Raw genomic sequence first — 24,559 nt, forward strand, 5'->3', positions numbered from 1 at the left:
TGACCTGGTGTTGACCCCTCCTGACATGGCATGGTTAGCTGTAGTGCCGCCCTTATGGCCCTGATCACAGCGGGACAGCTGCGGGGCTGTCATCGGCCTGTAGAAGATACAATTATAAAGATTGTAAGGACATCACAACCTTGTGCACAAAAAAATGGGATAAAAACCCCAGATATCGACCTTGTGAGTGCCTCGGAGCTGTAAAGGAGGGCCTGTAGGGATGTGGCCAGAGCTGCGATGGCTGCGATCTCGTCCCTGGCAGCTGAGGCCGACTCCATTGTGACGGTGTTGCTCTTCAGCTTCTGTAGGTGGCACGGGACCAGAGCCTCCAGGACCATCAGCATCTGGAGACTGGAGAGACAGACTGTTAAGTGTTGAAAAGCAGATAAAAGAAGAGGTAAAGATAATCCTTGGTATGTTTCTGTACCTTCTAAAGGATTCAGGGGCGTAGGCGACCACAGTGACACACAGCTTTATGGCCTCGCTGATGGAAAAGGCCAAGTCCTCGTTACCATAACAAAAATCTGCAAGAGAAAAACAGTATGAGCAGGATATTTAAAGCTTCATAAGTAAGAGTGGGTTCTGGGCTTATTTGATGTAAGATCCATCCATCCATCCATCCATTGTCAACCGCTTATCCAAAATCGGGTCGCGAGGGCAGCAGCTTCAGTAGCGAGCCCCAGACTTCCCTTTCCCCGGCCACATCGGCTAACTCTGACTGGAGGATCCCCAGGCGCTCCCAGGCCAGAGAAGACATATAATCCCTCCACCTGGTCCTGGGTCTACCCCTAGGTCTCCTCCCAGTTGGACGTGCCAGGAACACCTCCCTAGGAAGGCGCCCTGGTGGCATCCTCATCAGATGCCCGAACCACCTCAACTGGCTCCTTTCCACGCAGAGGAGCAGCGGCTCTACTACGAGTCCCTCCCGGATGGCTGAGCTTCTCACCCTATCTCTAAGGGAGACCCCAGCCACCCTGCAAAGAAAACCCATTTCGGCAGCTTGTACCCGCAATCTCATTCTTTCGGTCATGACCCATCGCTCATGACCATAGGTGAGGGTTGGGACGAAGACTGACCGGTAGAGCGAGAGCTTTGCCTTCCGGCTCAGCTCCCTTTTCGTCACAACTGGTGAAGCGCATGCAACACCGTACCCGCTGCTCCGACTCTCCTGTCAATCTCAAGCCCCATCATACCCTCACTCGTGAACAAAACCCAGAGGTACTCGAACTCCTTCACTTGGGGCAAGGACGCATTCCCCACCTGGAGTAGGCAATCAACCGGTTTCCTACTGAGAACCACGGCCTTAGATTTAGAGGTGCTGATCCTCATCCCTGCCGCTTCACACTCAGCTGCGAACTGATCCAGTGAGCGTTGTAGATCTACAGCCGATGATGCCATCAAGACCACATCATCTGCAAAAAGCAGTGATGTGATCTTAAGGTCATCGACCTGTAACCCCTCCATACCACGACTGCGCCTTGAAATCCTGTCCATGTATATCACAAACAGGATTGGGGACAAGGCACAGCCCTGGCAGAGGCCAACACCCACTTGGAACAAGTCCGACTTACTTCCGAGTATGCGCACACAGCTCTCGCTTGGAGAATATAGGGATTGGATGGCCCTGAGAAGGGACCCCCTCACCCCATACTCCTGCAGCACCTCCCACAGAACATCCTGGGGGACCCGGTCTTAAACCTTCTCCAGATCCACAAAACACATGTGGACTGGGAGATTGTACTCCCAGGCCCCCTCCAAGACCCCTGCCAGAGTAAAGAGCTGGTCCGTTGTTCCATGACCAGGACGGAATCCGCATTGTTCCTCTTCAATCTGAGGTTCGACAATCGGCCGGACCCTCGTTTCCAGCACCTTGGAGTAGACTTTCCCAGGCAGGCTGAGTAGTGTGATACCTCTGTAATTGGCACACACCCTCTGGTCCCCCTTCTTAAAGAGAGGGACCACTACGCCTGTTTGCCACTCCTTCGGTACCGACCCCGACCCCCACACAATGTTGAAGAGCCGTGTCAACCAAGACAGCCCCTCAACACCCAGAGCCTTCAGCATTTCTGGTGGTATCTCATTGATCCCTGGGGCTTTGCCACTGTGGAGTTGTTTGACTACCACAGTGACTTCACCCAGGGAAATCGGCGATGATACCCCATCATCCTCCAGCTCTGTCTCCATTACAGAGGGTGGCTAAGTGGGATTCAGGAGGTCACCAAAGTATTCCTTCCACCGCCCTATGACCTCCTCAGTCGAAGTAAACAAGGTCCTATCCTCGCTGTACACAGCTTGGATGGTTCCCTGTTCCTCGTTCCCCCCGTTGATGTAAGATAAGGTTAATTAAAACAAAAAACATTGTAATTGAACGATTGGACAGTCACTTCTGGACAAGAGGAACCCTCACATTTAGCTTCTGATATTTAAGTGTGCCCTTCCTGTATACCTAGAGAACGAAGAGGTTTCTCAGCCTTCACCAGCTCCAGAGCATCCAGGGCATCATGGGTCTCCCCCTCCAGAGAGACCAGCAGGTCAAACAGACACTGAGCTGACACTCCTTTAGACAGACCAGTACTGGTGCTGGTCTGGGGTGGGACATAAAGACAGAGGAAATTAACTTACTTGCATCCAGGGATATAAAAACAAAAGGTATGTAAGCAATATTTTCTAGGTCATCTTACTGTGAATTCCAGCAGCGGAGCCACACTGGCGAACAGCTGCAGGATGAAGGGTTTACGGTGGAGGATGTAGAACTGCCGGCAGCAGAATTCGATACCCTGCCTCAGTAATGGGTCGCTTTCATAGTCGGCATAAACCTGATGTAACAATAAAGACGGGACGGATTCATATCTCATTCCTCCCTGTCACACTGGAAGCATGTTTGCAGCAAGGCAAATAGCTTGTAGTACAAAGATTGACTTCTTTATTTCCAGCAACATGGCAAACAATATTTCACTGAATCCTTCTTGTCTTAAATTTTGTTGACTAAACCAGTACAGAACCAAAAACAGAATGCAAATGTTGAGAACCTTCAGGGCAACAGAAGGCGTTGTTGTATATAACATGGTGTCATCGGTGTAGATAAGTTGCAAACCAATTACAAACTCTTTCAGGGTGTTTTTTCAGGATGCCATATATGAAATGGTCTCATCGGCATACAGATGTATTGTTTCTTACATTAATACCTTATTCATCTATAGATTGGTCCTAACTCTGATATATTCTGGCATTTAATCACTACTTCCTTCCTAATATGGTGCTTCAGTTCTTTTGTTGACGTTTTAATGAATTAACTTAAGCTCCACCGATGTGGACTCTTACCTGCAGCATGGTTGGCAAGATCCACTGGTAACCGCTCAAGGAGAAGAGGTGGTTGAAGTGAACGGCAGTGTTGATGGCGGTGGCCGTGTACTGCCTGAGGAGGGAGCTGTCCTCCGGGTGCAGGAGCAGCGCCCCGTTGAAGACGTTGAGAAACAGCATCATCTCGTCGCCCCATGGGTACTCACTGGGCATGCCCAGAAACATTTCCTCGAGTAGCTTGATCCAAAGCACTTTGTGAAGGGTGTCCAAACCAAACAGCTCCTTACCTGGAAGACGAGGAGATGGTGGTAAAATGCGTGATGATTTGTATTCAGATGTCTGATGATGCAGTTAAGAGTCCATCTCACCTTGTTGCTCGTTGAACAGGGAGAACTCTGCATCGATGGCTGTTCGCGGGAAAGACGGCAGGCGGAGGAGGTCTTCCTGCAGCAGGGAGACGTGGGATTGCTTCTGCACAGCCGGCATGTGCTGAGTGAGGGAGATGAGGAAGAGGACCCGACCGACTTCCTCTAGTTTACGAGAAAACACCTGGAAGAAGAAAGGAGAAAGGAAAAGAAACAGAATGAGAAAAAAGTACACACTAATTTCATAGAGTCTCCATTGTCACATTTCAAATTTTCCATACTTGTTTCTGGATCAGCTCCTGTCCTTTTTCAGGTAGCATGTGGACCAGGTTGAGCTGTGGAGATACTGATCTCCGGAAGGGGTAGATGTCTCTTACGTATGTCTGGAGGAGATAGATAAAAAATGTAGAAATATTGCCTCAATATTGGTACAAAACAAGCAGCCATGCTAACTTTTATCACAATACATTTTTTTTGATAATTCCACAGGGTTTTGGACTGCAGTTGGACATTTTCTCAACGAATAGAAGGACATTAAATCGTCTACCTTGCTATAATGGATGAGGTTCCATCGTTTGTCCATGAGGAAGTAGTGAGCCGATCTGGCCTCGGGAATGTTGAAGAATTCCAGACACTCCTGGTTGTAAGAGAGAGAAAAGATCATGAACATCTTTCATATTCCGACCTCCATTTCAACTTTAAGACTAATTTAGGATTCATCGACTTACCTTGAGCAGGGCTTCAAACTGAGTGTCTTCATGGACGGGAAGTTGTGTCGGGATGTCACATTCGTTCTGTCCGTGCACGACCAGTGTTTTGGTTCCTGCATCAACAAAGCATCAGAAAATATTGAAATATATTTGACGTATTATTGGCGACACGTTACAATATGACAAAACATACAGCTTGATATGACAGTAGTGCTGTCGAGCTGAGTCAGTAAGTTCACCTGGCATGGATGCAGTGACCAGCAGCTTGACCTCACACTGCTCCTTCTTCATGGTCTGCTTGAGGTCCTTGAAGAACAGCCCCTCCACGTAGCCGACCACCTCCCACAGGAAGGTAAGCGTGGCCGAGATGGCGTCCATTCCCCACTCGCACGGGGTCCTCACAAAATACATGATAAGTCCCACCTAGGAGGCAAGGATTTCAAGATGGTTAACTGAGAGTCTACAGAGAACTGAAGACAAATAAAGATATAAGTCGGTGGCTTCACCAGGTAGTTGAAGAGGATGTGTGACGTCTGGGCCGGCAGATCTCCAATGTTGAGCAGGAGCTTCCTCAGCATGTACATCAGCTCGTCCTGGTGTTACAACACAAAGAATACAAGTCAAGTCACATTTCCCGTTTTTAAAGCTTTAGCTCTGATTAGGTCTTCATATGTTCGCTCACCTGTCTGTTGCTCACTGTTAGTTTTTCCAGGAAGTGGCGGAGAACCAGGGCCGGATCTTCAATCAAGCAGTTCCAGAGGATTTGTTGGGCGACAGCACTCACTGAGGAAACATTGAAGGCAATATGTATACGTGCAAATACAGAATGTATGGAAGCCCAGAGAGTCCATAAAAAAAGTCCAACCACAAGGGGCCCGAGGTCTAAGTGGTATAAAAGCTTTTTCAATAATCGTGTGTTTTGTGTTGAGTCTGATACTGTGAAAAGACTCCTACCAGCAACACCATCCTCTCGGACCTCCCCGTCCTCCATGAGGTGCACTATTGGTAGGACTGCAGCACAGATGCATGCTGGGAAGACGGCTTGGGGCGGCTGTAACATGTGGTGAGTCGGAGTGTGTTCTGTTGTGTTCTCTTCATCTGGACATGGAATGAAAAAAATGGAAGATCACCTCAGGTTTTATTTTCCTGTTCTTGTCATCGGAGATTTTTTTATTTTCTCACCTTCGGCACTGGCCAATGAGCGGACAGACCACACGGAGCCTCGGCGGAAAGAGTAGTTCCTGTGGGAGTTGCTGGAGGCGCACGAGGGGCTGACAGACAGACGGCGCGATGCCAGGTTCACCACTTCTTCTGCTGACGGGATTAATGTCCGACACAACCAGAACAGATACAGGAAACACAACGTGCTATCAGGGCACAGAGCTTTCAATTACCACAATCTTCAGTATGTTACAAAACAGGATGAAGGCCAAATCCTGTATGTTATGTTTATATTATGTTTGTGTGGCGGGCAGTCCCACCTTCTTCCTCCTGCTCCGGCGGCGGGCTGCATGTGGGCTCGTAGCAGGACTCCTGAGCCACGGGAATGGCCGTGATGATGCTGGCCTCGCGACCCAGACGCCGCTTCTCCTCCTCCTGCTGCAGGTTCTTCAGGATGTGCTCAGCCCGCTGGTGGGAGCGCGACACCGCCCGCGCCGAAAAGGATTTCTGGAAGGAAGGCGAGCGTGGAGGGTGGATCAAACGGCACAGACGTAGAACGGCAGACAGAATGAGGGAATGCACAAATCAACTGACAGTTTGAATCTTTCGGGGAAACGCGTGTGCACAGCTACTCTAGGCTTTACATCCGAGGAGCATTTTCTAATGTCAAATGACTAGACAACACATTAATACAGTAACTCTCCTCCAGCACATTGATCTCATGCTCTAATGGGAACCCGAGCATCATGAAGAACACTGTTGACGTTCTGAATAGGTAATAGATTTCAATCGTGACGAATTGTGACAAACTGGAACTTGGAGAATTTACTGTATCTTGTGTACAGTAAATGCCTCACAGCATTCACACAAGCGCTCATTACACATACATAACCGACTAGGCATGATATGAGGAAACATACACAGCAAAGTCATTCTCATCCAATGACCATGCACAAACAGCACAACACACACGAAATGTCTCGATGTCTGATGCATGCTGTTATTTTTTTGTTCTTGAGCAAAGTGCTAGAGAGACTATTTGAGTGTGGCGTTTCAGTGATCAAGATGCAACTCTCTGAAATGACCCATGAAACTGCCCCCAGCTTTCTGATCCATGATGGAAAAAAACCTAAACAGCTAAGAAAGAAAACACTCAATGGAGGAAAACTTTCCCGCCTGTCGTTAATGATCGGAGGGTAACAAGATGCATCAGCACAAACATCCGGGACAGAAATACCAACTTACTATGGCATGGACTGACTGAATTAATGTGGAGTACTAAAAACAAAGACAGTCGATAGATAAATTACAGGAACAGGTGCTCGCAGGTCGTCATCATAAATCTATTCAACATAGTCTGATAATCATGCTTTTCACAGAAAAAGGCAAGAAAGGAAAAGAAACACCTGTTCTACCCGTCTAACTTCTACAACTATTCAAAATGTGTAACATGTGTCTACAGTGCACTGAGTCTGCTTTTTGTAGACTTCAAAATAAGATCCCCTCTATTAAAACTGACATTTTCTTAAGGAAATTATTAGATTTAAAGGGTTGTTCATGGAAATTATGACAAAAAAAGCATATTTTTCACTTACCTCTGAATGTATCGAGCCATGCTGATAGTTTGACCACATTTTAAGATGTCTGTCTATGAGATGAGGGTCTCCACCCAAATAAAAAGTAGCTGGAGAGTCTGAAAAGTGGCTTAAATCTACATTATTTCCCGTGGCGAGCAGGGGGCGACTCCACCGGTTGCAAAAAGGAGTCAGATTAGATGGGAACTTATTAGAAAATGGCCCTACTTCTCAATTGATTTATGAACTCAGTGAACAGTTTCCCAATGAGTTCATGGCCTCAATCTCTAGCTTCAAGTCTTCCTCAACACAGCATGATGTTCATTTTGTAAATGATGGTAATTGATGGTTGCTTGACAAGGTGACTACCTAGTGGCAAGTCTCTCCGTCCAAATATGGTCACTTCTGGTTCCAGAAAACCAAGATGCCAAAGATGAGACTTCTAAACGTCTTCTTACCATCTTTATTTAGCACGTTAGCATGCTAACATATGCAGATTAGCACTACAAGCAGAGTGAACTTTTAAAATTGGAAAGATTTGCCCTCTAGAGCAAAAGATTTATCCTCTAGATAATCCTCACGCCACAAAATCAAAATTAGCATGGCTGGATACGACAGGTAAGTAATAAAATATGTTTGTTTTGTTTCGTGAATTGTCCCTTTAATGTTCTAAGATAAAGTATCCTGGCTACCCAACCCTGGTCAGTTTGTTTGTGATGCCACATCCACTCGTGCAGATGTTAAAATACAAATTAAAAGTATGTGCATGCATTTTAATATCGCTAAATATAAATCTCATCGCTTTGTTCTCTGTGTTGTTACATAAGTTATATTAGTAAACAAGAACATACGAGGCAGCCCATGTGAACAGGTGCTCAGACTCACAGACTGGTCTTCATTGATCGGGTCCTGGACGCTGCCTGTGTTCTGGGGCACCCAGGGGGGGTCGAATATGGGGACACAGGGCATTCCCAGTATGGGAGACGGCAGCGTGAAGTTGATGCTGGGTGGAGGGATCTGAATGACAAAAGAAAACGGGTCAAAGATGAAATATTCTTGTAAAAAAAACAATTATCAACCTCTCGTTATCATTCTGTACCTTAAAGATCTGCTGCGCCCCCTCCTCCATGCGAGGCCACACCTGGTAGCGGAAACGCCACAGCGTGTAGAACTTGAGGACGGAGTTGATGCGCTGGCCGGCCTCCTGGTGATGGAACTCTGCCATCATCATTTCGGTCACTGCGTCGGGGACCTTCACGGCACACAGGAGGAACATGGCGGCTGGAGGGGATTCAGAGAGGGCGGAGGGAGGACGGGGAGAGAGATGAAAGCAGGAGTAAAGAGGGCAAGAGAGAGAGAAAAATGTGAACGTTAGACTGTGAAGCGTCTGAAGATCTAGGACAAAATGTTAAATTCAAACTCTGAAGGTCAAAACATCCACAGATCGCTGACGGCCAACTCACCGGCGGCGGCGGCCATATGTTCGTCCACGCTGAGCAGCAGCTCCCAGGCTGCAGGCTGCACGTCTCCGTACATGTCGTCGGTCAGGATGGGAGCTGCTTTGATCAGCAGCGAGAGAGGAGCCGGTGACAAGCTCATCACCTGGAGAGAGTATTTTATATATTTCCCATATATGAAGGCCTGCTGGGATGTTTTATCAGTCAGTATCTGGATATATTCCCTCTCAAAACTAAAACAATTACCTGGTTGCGGATGTACTTCAGCATGCCCGTATCCTTCTTCCCTTCTGTGTTGGAGTCGGTGGGTCGTCTCTTCATGGACGGCGTCCTCAGGCACGACTTGTCCGAGCACTGTTGGCACAAAGACTTCAATAAGTCACTGCGACAAGGACAGAGAAAGGTATAAAACAGTACAGATGGACCGTGAGACTCACCTCTTTAGTCTTCTTGGCCCGCGCCCCGATGTTCCCGGAGGTGGCGCTGTCCTCCCGCAGGCTGTCCACCGTCTCACCGTACACGAGCTTGATGGCACGGACCAGGCGGGCGCAGGAGCGGCTGTGGTGCTGGTAGCAGCGCGGGTGGCAGAAGTCGATGTGTGTGCAGATGAAACTCTGCTGGTTGCACAGCAGGATCATAATCTGGACCGAGAGGGAGAGGAAGAGGAGTCAGTGTGTAGGAGGAAAGAGGACATTGTGCGTACAAATACACCTCCAGACACATCAGAGGACGTACGTGGAGCCAGGACATGTTGCGGTGGTAGTTGTCCTCGGCTCCTCCTGAGCCCTGGCCCTCCGGTTCTATGCTGGGTTCACTGGTACTGAAAGGACTTCCTGAAAGAGGAAACACAAAGTATTTATCCGAGGACGTTCACACATCATGTGACTGCGATGACTTGGCGATGTCTTACCTATGTCGGTAACAGTGTCCCTGCTCTGTGTTTGTGACAGCAGCCCCTCTTCGTTCTCGGACTCGGAGTCCTGCCGGGACAGCTTGGTGCTCTTGAGGCTCCCCGCCCGCCGTATGGAGGACAGGGAGCCTCCTTTCTTGACGCGGAAACTGCGAGCCCCTTTGATCTGAAGCAGCCGGGAGCCTCCGATGCGAATCTTACGGATGGGCGCTGGTGAAGAGGGAAGTGGGCAGAGATCATCTAATTTATTTATATTAATAAGCAGACAGGGAGGCGATAAAGCAAACCGCTCGCTCGGCACGACAACCTGATCTCACCTTGAGCCTCCTGCGTCTTCTTGTCGTCGCAGGTGGTGTCGGACTTCAGCGTGTGGCTGCTGCTGTTGAGAGAATCGTGTCCGTCCTCGTCGTCGAGGATGCCCGCGAAGCTGATCTTCCTCTCGTAGCGATGGCGGCCGAGGTCGGGGTCCAGACGCAGGCGGCAGCTGTCCAGATCCTACAGGTGATCCATCACAGATAGTTTTGAAGGGAACTTTTACAATACATCAATCGATTTAATTTTTTAAAATGATTATTGATGATTTGAGTACCGACCACGAGGGGTTCGGTGCGTGGCCGAGGTAAGCAGGGAAACGTCTCCCGCAGGAAAGTGGTGATTTCCAACAGCAGCTGGCAGGCGGCCATCTTTAGAGCAAACGGGCAGCCACACTTCGTAGGATTGACTGTGTCTTCAGGGTAAAAAACAATTAATAAAACAAAGAAGTCAAAAACTACTAATCCAGCTCCATAAACTGGACCATTTACTATCAATTCTCACCGTCAGAAACCCTAAAAACTTAAACTCAAGTTCCATTTACTAGCCTATGACCACATCTTCATATTCGATTGAATGTACTGCAGTTTTTCTGTAAAGAAAACTCACTGTCGTCCAGGTAGTCCTCCTCCTCGTCTTCTTTCTTCATCCTCCGTTTGGTCTCCTCATCAAAAATGTATCCCAGGATGTTGGCGGGACTCTCGCTGTCGGAGTGACAAAGCTCGCTCAGCCTCGTGCCGATCGCCTGAACGGATAAAACAAATATAGAAATACATTCTCGCACTTTTATGAAAATCATACTTTCTAAGGAATCTTTAACTCACGTCTCCCCACTGGCAGAAATGTTTGGCGGCGTTCCACTGAAGCTTCTGGTTCCTTTTGTTACCCACGATGGGCGAGCGGCCCCTGGACAGGCCTCTCTTGGTGATATTCACGTGGTGGCCCTTCATCCACTCCGGCCAGTTGCCGCGGTTGCATCGGTGGACGAATCGCGCGCACTCGAGGAAAAGCGAGGCCCGCGCCACCACCGGAGCTTCCTGTAAGAACCGGGAAAGTAGATGAAGACGCTGTAACGTTTGAGGACGTGAGAAAGCGGAATCTAGAATAACATACCAGGTCGAGAGCCGCGGCGAGGATGGAGGCGTCGGGTATCGTTCCCGGCTCGCAGCAGTTCAAGAGGAACTGGAAGCGCTTCATTCCCTGACGGATGGCGCCCAGATTCACCACGTTCTTGTTCTTCATGGCCTCCTGGCTGGCAGCTAGACGCTCCTGAAAGCCGTGAGGTCCTGGGAGGAACGGTTTGAACGCAGAACAAGAGAAGAAGAGGAGAGAGAGAGAGAGTATAACAGTACAAGTGAAGAGATTGGGAGTTTTTCGTTTGGGACACATTTGGGGGCGTTCGCCAAAAAAGTAAACGACTACATTTAAGACATTGCGTGAAGCAACATCACCATCCAGGACGATTGACAGAAAAGCACTGAAGAGCCACCGACAAATGAAGCTGAGTGAGAGATGGACACACAGCCATCGGCGGAGGTTACACTTGGATTTTTCCATTTCCAATGTGATGAAAAACAATTGATGGAGGCCATTTTAACGCCTCTTACACACTTCTTCTTCTTCGCTTCTTTACAGCGGGATCTACATTGAAATGACAAGTGTAACCGCGGCCGCACAGAGTAAAAAAAAGCTGTATGAACCATTCTGTTTTATCACTTGAATGAAACTCAAGGCATTGGAAAATACCACCAGACGTCACCACAGAAGAGATGGAGAGAGCACTGACAGCGTCATGCTTCACAAAGCACAGCTCTACAGTAGAAAGATGGTTTTTTTCGTAGGTTATGAGTTATCCCCACACGCCTCCTCTCCTCTCTTTCCACCGCTGAGTGGAAGAAAGAGGAAGGGGGCTCGTCGTTGAAGGAGACAGGACGTGCACAGTTGGAAGGGAGGGGGATGTAGACTTGGTAGTACAGTACAACACACAGCTGAAGAGGAAGACGTGGGAAGCGTTTTTTTTCCTACTTTTTCATTGTAGCGCCCAAATCAAGCCGCTCAGTCTAAGGCCATTTGTGACCCGAGGCAGTGGAGTTTTTCAACACATCTCAGTGTGATCCTTGTTTCGACTAGCTACAACATGTAGCATGTTACATGTCGTTGCACAGGTGATGTACAGAAATATGTTTCCAAAATGTCGATGAAAAACACTGCATTGATGACGCTTTGAGATGAAGGACTAACCAAAGAGCATAAGCACAAATCAGTTTGGATATTGTTTATTTAATAAAGTGCATTATGGAAGTGTAAAATCCGCTATGTTAGTTAAGTGAAGCCAACATAGCTCAACAAATTAGCAAACATAGCTAAACATAGCTTTGGAGTACCTAACATGGCTAGTTTAGCTAACATAGCTTTTAAATACATAAAATAACTTAGTTAACTAACATAGATACATTAGCTAACATAGTTTTTTAATACCTAACATACTATTTAAGCTATAATAGCTTTATAATTCTTTAGTTAACTAATGTAGCTTTTAAATACCAATCATACTATGACTAAATGAGCTAACGTGGCTTTTTATTACCTAAGTTAGCTAACATAGCTTTTAAATACCAATCATACTATGACTAAATGAGCTAACATGGCTTTTTAATACCTAAGTTAGGTAACATAGCTTTTGAATACCTAAGTTATCTAACATGGCTTTAAAATACCAATCATACTGTGGCTAAATGAGCTAACATGGCTTTTTAATACCTAACATACTGTAGCTAAGTTAGCTAACATAGCTTTTAAATACCTAGTATGCTGTGGCTAAGATAGCGAACAGCTTTTAAATGCCTAATAAACAGCTAAATTGGCTAAAAAAGCTTTTAATCCCTAACACAGCCGAGCAAGCTAAGCTATTAGGCACTTAGAAGTAGATTTAAACTATTACGTGTTTTTAAATGAGCAAAGGCATTTTATTGCAAATTAATTCAACTCTTTATTGGTAAAAGTACAATATTTGTTAATTTATTTAATAAAAGCTACATAGTCTTGCTTTAAAGTGCCACAAATGCATTGTTTTACATTGACCATTTTGGAGTCTACTATATGGGAGACTGTTAATTTTTTAAAAATTGCCTTTTTTTTTCTCCATAAACTAGTCGGATGGGTTGAAAATAATACATTCAGGCTAACAGAGTGTAGCAGGCAGCTATCCGGCGGAGCTGACATGGAGAATGGCGGAACGGAAGAGAACAGACCACGACTTGCGAGGCGAGACAAGACACGACACCACACGGACAAACAGAGGCAGGGACAGGAAGAGAGAGAGATATAGACAGAGGACGATGGGGGCGTGGGTGGGCAAGGGGCACCCCGGGGTGGGGGAGGTCTACCATCTTTCTCTTCTGTGTGGTGAAGCTTGGATGGATTCCTCCTGCCAGACCTCCATTTACCGAGCCGCTTGAAGAAATTCTCCTCCTCGTCCCTGGCGTACTCCGGCCCCACGGCGCCCCCTTCTGACAGCTTCACCGCACTGGTGAACTTCACCTAAGACACAAATGTATTTTATTTTGTATGCTGTGTATTTAGCTATTGCACCTTTCAAAATGAAAGTCTAAACATTCAAACGCCCAGAAGAAACACCAAGAACTCATGCTAGTGCTATTGTAGCATAATACAAAATAAAGTCAACTAAATGTTTCTTCAGTGGACTGTATTATGGTTGATGTTAATCCCCACTGACCTTTGAACTCTGACGTATGAAGGACAGCCGATCCACCGAGCTGATGTCCAGCAGGTCCTCGACACCGTCAGTCAGTCCAGACAGAGAGGAACGCTTCAGCCAGTTTCCTGTTGACACGTGGATAAAAGAAAATGTACATGAACATTGCAGAGCAAAAGAAGCCACAAATGTAGCGTACACACCGGGTTATTATGGAGGCAAGAACACATGCACACACACAAGGGTTGGGTGGAGTAAGCATTCCCTCATCGTTACTGTACGGGATGTTCAGGGTTTGTAAAGTCACAAAGATTCACAGACTAAGGTTCATTCAGAAATGATACAGAAAGTTACAAAACTATCTCTTGTTGCTTTGTTATAAGACGACTTGAACATACGACCCTTGTCGAGTGGTATTTGCATATATGATGTCATACAAGGCTGTCACAAAGGTAGATACCAGATGGATGGAGTAAACTGTGCTGCCCAGCAGGTATACCAAATACATGTATACCTGTAAAATACAGATACTGCAATATGTTTGGATGATCTTCAGCGAACGCAAGGTGAAAATAGGTTTAGAGTAGCTGTCTTTTATTCCTTAATTTTCATTTACAGAGCTTGAATGTGTCTTTGTTTTGCTATGCTATGCTATGCTAAACCAATGTAATGAATTAATGTAATGAATTAATCTAAAACTGAGTACACAAAACTGCATGACAGTTTCCATTAGATTCCAAAACCCGGCCCATGGCTAACCAAATTAGCTTTCACAGGATTTTAGCTAGCTATTTTTTTTGTCTAGATTTAGCGTAATTTATTTTAAAATCTATTTAGAAAGTAAATTATTAGCTTTAGCTGGGTCTTGCCAAGGCTACCACACCAGCTGGCTTCCACTTGATATAATGCTAGCTTCTTGCTCAAACTTAGTCATGTCCATTGCTATTTTTTCCTCAAATTAGCTGGGTGGAAAAATAAAGAATTTATGTTTGGCCTTAGCTAAGTCTCACCATGGCTAACAAATCTGTTAGCTTTTACTTGGCACAACGCTAGCTTTCTGGCTGCCCTGCTGATAAAAACAGCATAGACCAGCACCAAAAAACAACAAATGCTGGTCTTGGAGCAAGACCAACATTTGTTGTGTTTTAGTGCTGGTCTATGGTGGTTTTTCCAGCAGGATGTAGCTTAGCCACCTAGTTAGCTGTAAATATAAATATGTTTGCCATTGTAGGCAAAGATAGTATCTGCCAGAGAGGAAAGTGTGTAGCCCTCTGCAGCAGCCTCCATCCATCTGATACAATCTGCAAATACGATTAGACCCAGGTCTGGAACACCGTGCACACTGGGAGAGATGACCAACACAAACGGACGTGACACAAACACTGTATGAAGATGGTTCCACATCCACATACGTAAGACAGAGAGAGTGAGTGGTAGGCGTACAGTCCCACGGCATGCTAAGGCACAAGAAGGAACACAAAACAGACCAAAGAGATGAAGTGACTTGGCCTCGCGCCAGGCAGGCAGTGTTCCAATGTTAGACAAACAAAACACATCATGTTACAGTGAATTTCAAGGCGACAGCTGGGACAACAAATGCAGTGAGGTATGGTCATGGAAATGCAAACTGCTACCAGATCTGGTATTAAAAAAAAAAAAGATTTTGTAGCTTTGTCAGGCAGTGAAATCAGTCAGTATATCCTCGTCTTGTTAGCATTAGCATTTGTTGCTTTGTCAGGCACTGAAATCAGTCAGTATTTCCTTGTCTTGTCTTGTTAGCATTAGCATTTGTGGCTTTGTTAGGCACTGTCACTTTGCCAGGCACTAAAAACAGTATGTCCCGGTCTGATTAGCATTAGCATTGTGCAGCTTTGTCAGGCACTAAAATCAGCATGTTCCTGTCTGGTTAGCATTAGCATTGTGTAGCTTTGTCAGGCACTAAAACCAGAATGCCCCTGTCTGATTAGCATTAGCATTTGTAGCTTTGACAGGCCTGAAGTCAGTCAGTATTTCCTTGTCTTGTTAGCATTAGCATTTGTAGCTTTGTCAGGAACTAAAATCAGTATGTCCCTGTCTTGTTAGCATTAGCATTGTGTAGCTTTGTCAAGCACTAAAACCAGTATGCCCCTGTCTGATTAGCATTAGCATGGCAGGCCTGAAGTCCGTCAGTATTTCCTTGTCTTGTTAGCATTAGCATTTGTAGCTTTGTCAGGAACTAAAATCAGTATGTTCCTGTCTGATTAGCATTAACATTGTGTAGCTTTGTCAGGCCTGAAGTCAGTCAGTATTTCCTTGTCTTGTTAGCATTAGCATCTTATAGCTTTGTCAGGAACTTTCGTCAGTCAGTATTTCCCTGTCTGGTTCCGACCTGTGTCTAACCATGACTTACCTATCGGCAGCTTCAGCTTCTTGCGAAGAGAAATGCGACGGGATCTGGAGCGGGAGCGCCGGTCGGTGGTGGTGCCGGAGTGGGCGGTGGTGCACTCTGAGGTGTCCTGCTCTGATTGGCTGCTGGTGTCGCTGGCGGCACTCTGCGACTTGAACATCTTCCTCCAAAAATCCTTCCTGCCAAGCAGAGCACCCGGGATCTGTTCATCACTGGGGTGAAGGAAGGTCGGATATGAATGTTTGACTTACGAATTAAAAACCTCAACTTTTCACATCTTTGGAGTTAATTCAACATTTAGCACTGTGATTTGTTCTTTATCGAACCCGGCTGAGGGAAGAGTTTTTAAAGTTTTCCTGTTTAGAGCAGAGAAAATGGCAGCTGGACTCGACATACGGTAGATGGTGCTATATGGACATGCTGTGGGGTGGACACTCACTGTTCGGGGGTCTGGGGGGGTCTACTGGAGATGTAGCTGCGACACTCATCTGCAGCACTGGACACCTGACCCTTCTCCCCGGACACACCCGCCTCTGACCTGCGCACACACACACAACGCACGCCAACACACAAGACAAGAGCGCTCAGGCCACCTGGTTCAGACACAGACTGGACTCTCCTGACAGACCAAAGCCGACCCACGTCTCATGTTGATGCTAACTGAGCTAACTAGCCATCGTAAAAAACAAGAAAATGTAATTTAAGTGTTTCCTTCCTCTGGTCTGGTGCAAATAAACTAGGCTATGTGAAGTGTTGTTTCCTGTAGCCTAGCTTATTTGCGGTAGCTGAGTTTATTTGCACCAGACCAGGCGGCAAACTAGCATTTCCTTGTCTTGTTAGCATTAGCATTTGTCGCTTTGTCAGGCACTGAAATCAGTCAGTATTTCCTTGTCTGGCTACTGCTGTAGCTTTGTCAAGCACTGTCGCTTTGTCAGGAACTGAAATTACTATCTCCCTGTATGGTTAGCATTAGCATTTTGCTTTGTCAGGAATGTCATGTAGCCTAGTTTATTTGCGCAAGACCAGGCGCCAAACTAGGCTACACGAAGCATTGTTTCATGTAGCCCAGCCTCATGTAGAAGTTTGCTAGCTGTAGTTACAAATAGGCTACATCGTTACATCACTTCGTTGTTGTCTGTTTTAAACGCGTCTGCACAGGGTGTTTTATTTTGAAAATTGCCAGCCATTTTCTGCCAATGCCTGATTTGGTCTAAATGAGGAGGCCTAAAAAGCCTAAAAACAAAACTTGACCAGTGGCCAAAGAATGACAAACTTAGATAAAGATCGTGGAGGCGCCTCCTGGCAGGGCGGCCCGGCCTGCTACAGACATAAGACCATAGAATCAGTCACTCAAGCAGGAAAACCAAATGCAGACGGGACAAAAGGAAACATAAAGGAAATAAAAACAGCCAGCAGTGATGAGAAAGCGTAGCTCTGATTTGTCAGAAAAGGAGAAGACGACACATTGGTTACCACGAAACAGGGGAAAGAGTTTTTAAGGCCAACGTTCAAGGCCACTTCAACAGTGATGGACTTTTTCTGTCACTGAGACCATTTCAGGCCACTGACTGGCCACTACCTCCTGGGTCCAGGCTGTTTGGCCTCCTCCTTCTCGTCCGGTTTCTTGGTGGCGGTGACCTTCTCGGCACTGTCCAGGAGCGCGCTCAGCGCCACCCTGCGGAACACGTTTCCATGGGCCTCCTTGATGAACTGCACCAGCTGGCGGATGTCACAGTACAGACCCTGGGAAGGAAGAGAGAGAGCGAGGGATGTGTGAGTCGGATGGCGTGTGAAACGACACAGGAGGATCAGGCCGCGATGACTCTGCATTAATATGATAATACATGCAGAAACTGTCGGTGTTGGTGTTCATGAGCAGGCTTGTTTGCTGAGGCACCGGCTCCAGCTTGTGAGTGGGTGTCCTCTTGATTCGGTGCCACATTAAAGCTTGTTTTGAAAAAGTGTGTCATCCTCCGCCAACGAACACGAGTCACGCCAGCCGAGAGGCCTTCTAGGCACAGCGAGTGGCCACGGTGCCTCAGAGCTCTCAGAGGAGTGATCCACATAGATTTAACAGGAACATGTGCTGTTTTGTAAGTTAGACTGGAAGTAAAACATCATTTTCAGAATAAAAGGTTTATTTTAGACTTATGGAATCACCTTTATAAGTAGAATCTACAGAAATATTGGATGTATCCACGAGCATCTCACCGGCAAGTGTAAGAATTTTACAAAAGTGGGTCAAAATTACCCATAATTCCAATGGAAATCAAAAGGGATGCTACACAATTCACTGCGAGTCACATCACCACCAATCGGCTGAATCTCTTTACACTGGAAGGTATTAGTAGATGTGAGTTACCCTACATGCTACATTAGCCTGCTAGCTAACATGTACTGCAGTTTTGGTGTAAGTGTTGCCATCAGTAGCTACGTTGCATAAACATAAACTGCATATAATCTATATTAATTCGCAACAAACGGAAAACAATCGTCCTGAAACACCTCTTCAGTAGCCCCGCCTTCAATTACGTGACTTTGTGACATCACACTTCATCACCACGTCGCACATCTGCATAATTCATGCCTGTGTTCACAGTAGAAGTGAAGCTAACTGGAAGCTGAAAACACGACAGAGCCGACTGGAGATGCGGTGCTGATGAGGTAATCGGGAGAAGGTGGCCTTAAAGGGACAGAGTGCCATTTTTTTGAGAATTAAAGCATGTAAACCTATTCTACCTGAAAGTGAGCACAATACATTATCGTTAAATAGAAAGATGTACGTCTTTGATGAGATGAATTGGTGGACTTTACTCTATGTTGGTTGCACAAGGTCCAATAATAGAGGGATCAGTCGATAAAATAAAAAGATATGTGTGATAAATATCTGTTCTAACAAAGATCTGAGAATAGCTTGAGTTAACGTCTTTATTAATGAGGTGAGATTAACGACACTTCGCGTCTAATTCATCATGTGTGAACGAGGCGGCATCAGAGAAAATGAGCCTTTAATAATTTAACCACCACATCCTGCACGACGAGATAAGAGAGTCCGACTGAATCCAAGCAGAGCCGCGGAGTCTGAAAGTGAAAACCAAACACAGGCCGAGCGATGGGCAGATGGACGGATGACTTCGCGCCACCACTCACCAGGTTCTCGGGGCTGTGCAGCTCGTGTGTGGTGGAGGCGCAGCGGGTGATGAGGGACTTGAACATGCATCCCACCACCACCGCCTCCATGTTCTGCGCCACCGACTTGTTGTCCCCCGTGGTGAAGTTGTTCCCGAAGCCCGCTTTGTCTGGAAGTCAACAGGGGAGGCGGGAGAGACCACGGATCACACAGGGGGGGTGGTTTAAAGTCAGCGGATGGAGGGGTGAGGGTGAGGGGAGTTGGCGGGAGAACATTATTGACAGCTGACCAGCTTGAGATTAAAACATTGAGCCCGTACAACAGGGGAGGGGTGAGGGCAAAGGAAAAAGGGGTCCATAAAGCAAATGGGGGGAGAAGCAAACTGAAAAGGATTCTGGGTCGGGGGGGGTTAAGGAATACATGCAAGGGACTAAGGCCTGCCCTAAAAACATTCAGTACGGGGCTTATTCTCTTGGTCCAGATACAACAATGTGACAAAGTATTAAAACCAGATTTAAAGAAAGTCTAGAATTTGGAGTTGCAGGCGAGTTTTGTCACTTTCGGAGAGAGTGAGGGGTGCAGCGATGGAAGCGGTGCCTTGGGAAGGGTCTGATCGGGTGAGTATATTCATCTCATTGCTTTGTATTATTGATAGTTATTGATTAATTGTATCATGTGTATCTACCGATGTTTCTTTTTTTCGCCCTCCTGGACCTCTCACCTGCACTGCCGTACTCTGCAAGAGAAAAGAGGCGGGGCAAAGGTTGATTGACATCAGGCCAGCACAAGACATGTGCGCGGTGTCAGAAAGGACGTGGCACCCCGCCTCCGTGACGGAGGCGAACTGGAGACGCACTCAGACTGCACACGCGCAAAAATAACACACCACATAACACACAGTACCAACAAAAATCAAACAAGGTGCCCGGTTCACTTTCAGAGTTTTAAAAAACACTCATCGGTTCAGTAACTTGCCAATTGCACGGTATCATAGTGACAACACGCTTCAAATGCTCAGTGCAAAACTGAATTGGCATGTACGATGTGTCTCAATGCTCAGCAATACAGCCGCCGATTGAGCAGAGATGTAATGGGGAAAAAGCTTTGGATTGGCAAGTGTACAGAATGGATGAGTGAGTCAGGAAGGTAGGAAAGGATTTTTTTTTTCAGCTCGTCGAAGTGGATGACGGAAAAAAGAGGGAGGATGGAGGCAAGGAGGAGGAGGAGGAAGAAGGAGGACGAGGACAAAAAGGGACGCAGACAAAGCGGAGACGAGTGGAAGGAGGAAGGAAGGGAAAGACACATATATAAACAGAGATAGCGCTGGAATGCAAAGTCGAAGTGCGGGGTGAGACAGCGACAGTGCAATTCAGCTTTGTCAACCCAGTGGGTCAATTGGATTCGAATGGGTCTAAATGTACAGTAGCGCTGAAACGATTACTCAATCAAGTGACAACTATTTTTTTTTCAGAGTCCTCACAACAACTGCTTGTTTTTGTACTGTGGTTCAGCTAAAATGTAATTAAACATCACATTGTGATCCTAAGAAATTGTGTCGACTGTCTTTAGCCAAGCTAGCAGTTTGTAAATGTGAAATTGGCAAACTACTTCTTTCTGTTGTCTCTTCGTCGCCGTAACTGCTACGCTGAAAAATATCAAGTTAAACAACGTGGACCAACCTTTTTCACCTTCCTTTACGTTGGCATAGATGTAAATAAAAACAACCACTAGAGGGCGCTGCATAATCTCTCCTCAAAAGTTCCACACTTTTAAAAACGTCTTCATTTTGTCCTGTGGTTTGTGTCTAAATAAACATTTACTGCTTGTTTTAGACAAGCTCAAGAGTCTTTTTGTTGTTTTTCTTGAATCTGAATCAACAAGACAATTAAGTTATACGTTAGCTGAACTGCGCAGGTGTTTTTTACCCGGAAGTTACTGTAAACAAACATTATAATTGGTTCTGCACTTTGAAGAAACTGATTTGAAGTAATCTCAGCATGCTAACACGCTCGTTTTTACGATGCTAACATGCTGGTGCTATGCGTGTCATCATGTTCACCATTTTAGCCAGTTTTGCTTAGTCTGTTAGCATGCTTACATTAGCTAATTAGCACTAAACACAAAGCTGAGCGTGATGGGAATGTTAGTTTTGCGGGTATTTGGTTATGACTGAAGCAATGCAGTAGTTAGCAAATGTTAGCATGCTTACAAACTAAGCGAGGATGTTCAGCAATGTCAGCATTGACATTGTGAGCACGTTAGCATGTGGATTTTTTGCGAGCTGCTAGCTTGGCTTTGGACTTTTTCATTAATCACAACAATTAATGCACAAAAGAATAATTGTCAGGTTAATTGACAGTAAAGAAGAATCGTTACTTGCAGCCCTACTGGACAGAACCTTGACTTTTTCCAGCATCCATGCTAACCCCCGAATCGCATCAGCACTGAAGAACCAATTCCAGTCCAACCCTGATGCACCCAAGATCTTCATCTGGTCCCACTCAACACGCACACTGCGTACTTACTGTCGGTTATGGGCTCCATGCAGAAGCCCAGCAGTGCATGCAGGAAGTCCACAATGTTATTGAGAGAGTCTTTGTTGACGTACTCGCGCATTGTCTGCCGAAACTGCACCTTGTCCAGCTTGTAAAGGCTGGTCAGGCAGTTCTGGGCCTGGAAGCAGACAATTGGAAACAAAAAAAAAGAAGAACTGTGGCTGCTCTTGCAAGGATTCATTTCACTTTCATGAAACTTTCATCACACCAAAGGAGCGATACGGTTAATAATTAATAGGGAATGAATAAATGTCAAGCGCCACACGCCGTGCTGGTTTTTTTATGGAAACTGCACCGACGCAAAGATGAGGGAGAGTCTGACCTGCATCCTGAGGCGATCCCCAGACAGTCCGCGGTGTCCCTCGCCACAGCCGTAGGCGCAGCCCAGCGACTTAACTATCTTTATCAGCATGGTCAGAGCCAGGCGGTGGGTGCTGAAGCCGGAGCCCTCCTCCTGCTCGTGGTGGAGGACACAATCGTGAACCGACAGGAGTTTTTATGTAGCTGTCTCAAGAGGTCTGCTAAGTTTCCACTCACCTTTTTGTCATTATCCTTGTTATTCTTCACATCATCCCTGCTCCCCTGCCCGCTCCCTCCACCGCTTCCCCCTCCTCCTCCACCCCCGCCTCCATCACCCCCTCCGCCGGCGCCAGCCCCAGGGACAGCGCCGCCTCCCTGGGCGCCTCCGCCGAGCCCCTGACCAGCTGGGTCTTTGGCCCGAGCCTCCTGGTTCTCCTTGTTGTCGGGCTTGGAGAGCTTCTTGCCCATGCCGGGCACGACGCCCAGCTGCAGCAGGCAGTCGATGATGTTGAGGGCCACGTCGCAGATCCTGGAGCTGATGTCGTGGCTGAGGACGGCGTAGAGCGCCCGCAAGACCGCCTGGAAGACAAGAGGAAGAGAAACAATGTCTTGAAATCGCTTTGATTGTCCAACCAGCTGCTTAAAGCCTGAATTTATTAAAGGGTCCATAGTGTAGAAAGTGAGTCCTGTCATTATTGATCATAGAGAATAAACACTGTGAAAGTATCAAAACTGGACTTCTGTCACTTTGTGATGTCACAACTATACAGACTCCGCCCCTGGCCACGCCTCCAGCACGACCAAGGTTGCAAAAACACAGAAAGAGTTCATCTGGAAACATGATGGGCGGCGCCTGCTCAGGCCTGTGAGAATCAACCAATCAGAGCAGAGCCGGCTTTTCCAGGAGGGGGGCCTTAAAGCGACAGTCACCAAAACAGAGCGTTCAGGCAGCTGATGAATAGAGGTGCTGCAGCAATGGACAGTATGTGAAAAATAGTGTTTTTTTAATTTAGAGTATGTAAAAATTTCACATTAGATCTCAAAAATAAGAAATTATGAGCTTGAAAATTGTTATAAAATTGGATCTTTAACTTCAGAATAAGATACAAGAGACTAAAACATTAACTTGGATCATTATTATTTTGTCTTATCCACAAAAAAAAAAACAGGAACATTTAGAGTTTCCTCTTCAACGAGACAGATAAAAGAAGAAGCATCAAATCCACTTTGGATTCCCTCTGGTGTCATCGTTTTAGAAACAGCACCAGAAGGCCAATAACTTCCATTAACTGTATCCGCCCACGGGGATCATTTACGGAGCGATCACTCACAGTGAGGTCCAGCATGCCATTCTTCAGCACAAAGTTATTGGTGCCCTCGATGTTCTCCCCCTCCTCCAGGAAGGAGTAGTTGATGCAGGAGTCGGTGAAGCTGCGCGGCAGGTTGGCGCAGGCCAGCGGCTCCACGGGGATCTCGGGGACGGTGACGGGGTTGCAGAGTTTCTTCATGTGCTCGGTGAAGAAGTCGGCGTAGCCAACGTTGAAGGACGCCACTGTGGTGTTGAATGCCGCCATGGTGATGGTGGAGATCTGAGAGCGGACTGTGGGCAAAATCCAAATACGATAATTAAACGAAATGTAGGCATTAATAAAATTTAAAATGTGACATAAATCAAAATGTATCTTTATATTTCCCTTTGTATAAATAGTTTATTTACTTTTCCGTTAAATTTTCCATTTTATTTATAATTTCTTTCATTTAATGTTTTTATTTCTGTATTTATTTCTGTATTAATTGGCATTTTACCTCCAATTATTTCCATACATTTTCTATATTTTCTTCGAACATTTTGCCTCTTTCTGTCTTCCATACACGAGAGCTCATTTGTAACTTGGTGTAATAACATTTAAAAGATCAAAATCTGCATTATTAAGGTCTCGTCCTTTTTATTTCTAAATGATATGAACAATAAAATAACTATAAAAAATAATCACGCTCAGCTATTATTAAAAGCTTTTATTAAACCTATTATTAAACCTTTTCCACTTCGATTCTCAGAATCAGCTCTCTTCTATAATCATCTTTTGTTCTCAGCCAACCTAATAACATGCATGAGATGCAGTGCAGAGCCAGAACTGTTGTTTGTATGTAAATTAGTATTGTCACAGGAATATCATCGTTATATAACTCTGTCCTATTTCTGCTTGGCTCGTCAGGCCTCAGTGGAGCTGGCAGCGTCTGCCGTTTGTTGGATTGTAATGTGATTGTACTTTTTACTGTGTTATTATCAGCCTGGTATTAACTTTAATCACTACTATATACTGATTTCCCCTTTTCTTTTAAATAAATAAATAAAAAATGTGGTTGGGCTTCTCTTAGTGCTGGATTATTTGGAAATTTGCTTATTCCAGGCTAATTCTCGGACTTAAAAACTTGTAATTTGTAAGAATTTCAGCTGAAAACATACAAAAATTAAATAGTTAAACAGTTAAACAGATGTTACTGCATGTTGTTCCGCATGATAACAAGCTAGCTCTGGCCTGCCTTGGTCCAAAAGCTCCTAGCTAGCTCATGCTGGCGTTGTAAACACCAACACTTCCCTGGAGATCCCATTCTGGACTGCTAGCTGCATGGCTAACTGAGCTAACTAGCTTTAACTAGCTTAAATTGCCCCCTGGGGACAA

General features: G+C 46.0%; 1 protein-coding gene across 4 annotated transcripts in view; it reads right to left on the minus strand.

Moving 5' to 3' along the window:
- unc80 (unc-80 homolog (C. elegans)) overlaps positions 1 to 24,559 on the minus strand; it is a 44,347-nt gene that overhangs the window by 10,503 nt on the left and 9,285 nt on the right. Inside the window, exons 12-50 of one of the 4 annotated variants that reach the window (XM_030409544.1) lie at positions 23,207 to 23,475; positions 22,113 to 22,454; positions 21,898 to 22,032; positions 21,546 to 21,693; positions 19,706 to 19,756; positions 19,041 to 19,189; positions 17,470 to 17,633; positions 16,330 to 16,428; positions 15,894 to 16,102; positions 13,526 to 13,632; positions 13,176 to 13,329; positions 10,903 to 11,075; positions 10,614 to 10,826; positions 10,399 to 10,534; positions 10,071 to 10,204; positions 9,795 to 9,972; positions 9,478 to 9,717; positions 9,303 to 9,400; positions 9,005 to 9,208; positions 8,814 to 8,921; positions 8,574 to 8,712; positions 8,210 to 8,391; positions 7,996 to 8,127; positions 5,857 to 6,043; positions 5,558 to 5,686; positions 5,330 to 5,473; positions 5,058 to 5,158; positions 4,882 to 4,968; positions 4,615 to 4,798; positions 4,394 to 4,488; positions 4,213 to 4,302; positions 3,947 to 4,048; positions 3,669 to 3,849; positions 3,322 to 3,587; positions 2,682 to 2,816; positions 2,447 to 2,585; positions 428 to 524; positions 181 to 351; positions 5 to 97 (exon numbers count right to left, since the gene is read on the minus strand). In XM_030409544.1, the coding sequence (XP_030265404.1) occupies positions 5 to 97; positions 181 to 351; positions 428 to 524; positions 2,447 to 2,585; positions 2,682 to 2,816; positions 3,322 to 3,587; positions 3,669 to 3,849; positions 3,947 to 4,048; positions 4,213 to 4,302; positions 4,394 to 4,488; positions 4,615 to 4,798; positions 4,882 to 4,968; positions 5,058 to 5,158; positions 5,330 to 5,473; positions 5,558 to 5,686; positions 5,857 to 6,043; positions 7,996 to 8,127; positions 8,210 to 8,391; positions 8,574 to 8,712; positions 8,814 to 8,921; positions 9,005 to 9,208; positions 9,303 to 9,400; positions 9,478 to 9,717; positions 9,795 to 9,972; positions 10,071 to 10,204; positions 10,399 to 10,534; positions 10,614 to 10,826; positions 10,903 to 11,075; positions 13,176 to 13,329; positions 13,526 to 13,632; positions 15,894 to 16,102; positions 16,330 to 16,428; positions 17,470 to 17,633; positions 19,041 to 19,189; positions 19,706 to 19,756; positions 21,546 to 21,693; positions 21,898 to 22,032; positions 22,113 to 22,454; positions 23,207 to 23,475 (5,965 nt within the window). Of the gene's footprint in view, positions 1 to 4; positions 98 to 180; positions 352 to 427; positions 525 to 2,446; positions 2,586 to 2,681; positions 2,817 to 3,321; positions 3,588 to 3,668; positions 3,850 to 3,946; positions 4,049 to 4,212; positions 4,303 to 4,393; positions 4,489 to 4,614; positions 4,799 to 4,881; positions 4,969 to 5,057; positions 5,159 to 5,329; positions 5,474 to 5,557; positions 5,690 to 5,856; positions 6,044 to 7,995; positions 8,128 to 8,209; positions 8,392 to 8,573; positions 8,713 to 8,813; positions 8,922 to 9,004; positions 9,209 to 9,302; positions 9,401 to 9,477; positions 9,718 to 9,794; positions 9,973 to 10,070; positions 10,205 to 10,398; positions 10,535 to 10,613; positions 10,827 to 10,902; positions 11,076 to 13,175; positions 13,330 to 13,525; positions 13,633 to 15,893; positions 16,103 to 16,329; positions 16,429 to 17,469; positions 17,634 to 19,040; positions 19,190 to 19,705; positions 19,757 to 21,545; positions 21,694 to 21,897; positions 22,033 to 22,112; positions 22,455 to 23,206; positions 23,476 to 24,559 lie in introns of all 4 variants that reach the window. The other 3 variants (XM_030409543.1, XM_030409545.1, XM_030409546.1) reach the window with 3 other exon arrangements.

The sequence above is a fragment of the Sparus aurata genome, chromosome 24 (genome assembly GCF_900880675.1).
Source record: "Sparus aurata chromosome 24, fSpaAur1.1, whole genome shotgun sequence".
In the NCBI taxonomy this organism is placed as follows: domain Eukaryota; kingdom Metazoa; phylum Chordata; class Actinopteri; order Spariformes; family Sparidae; genus Sparus; species Sparus aurata.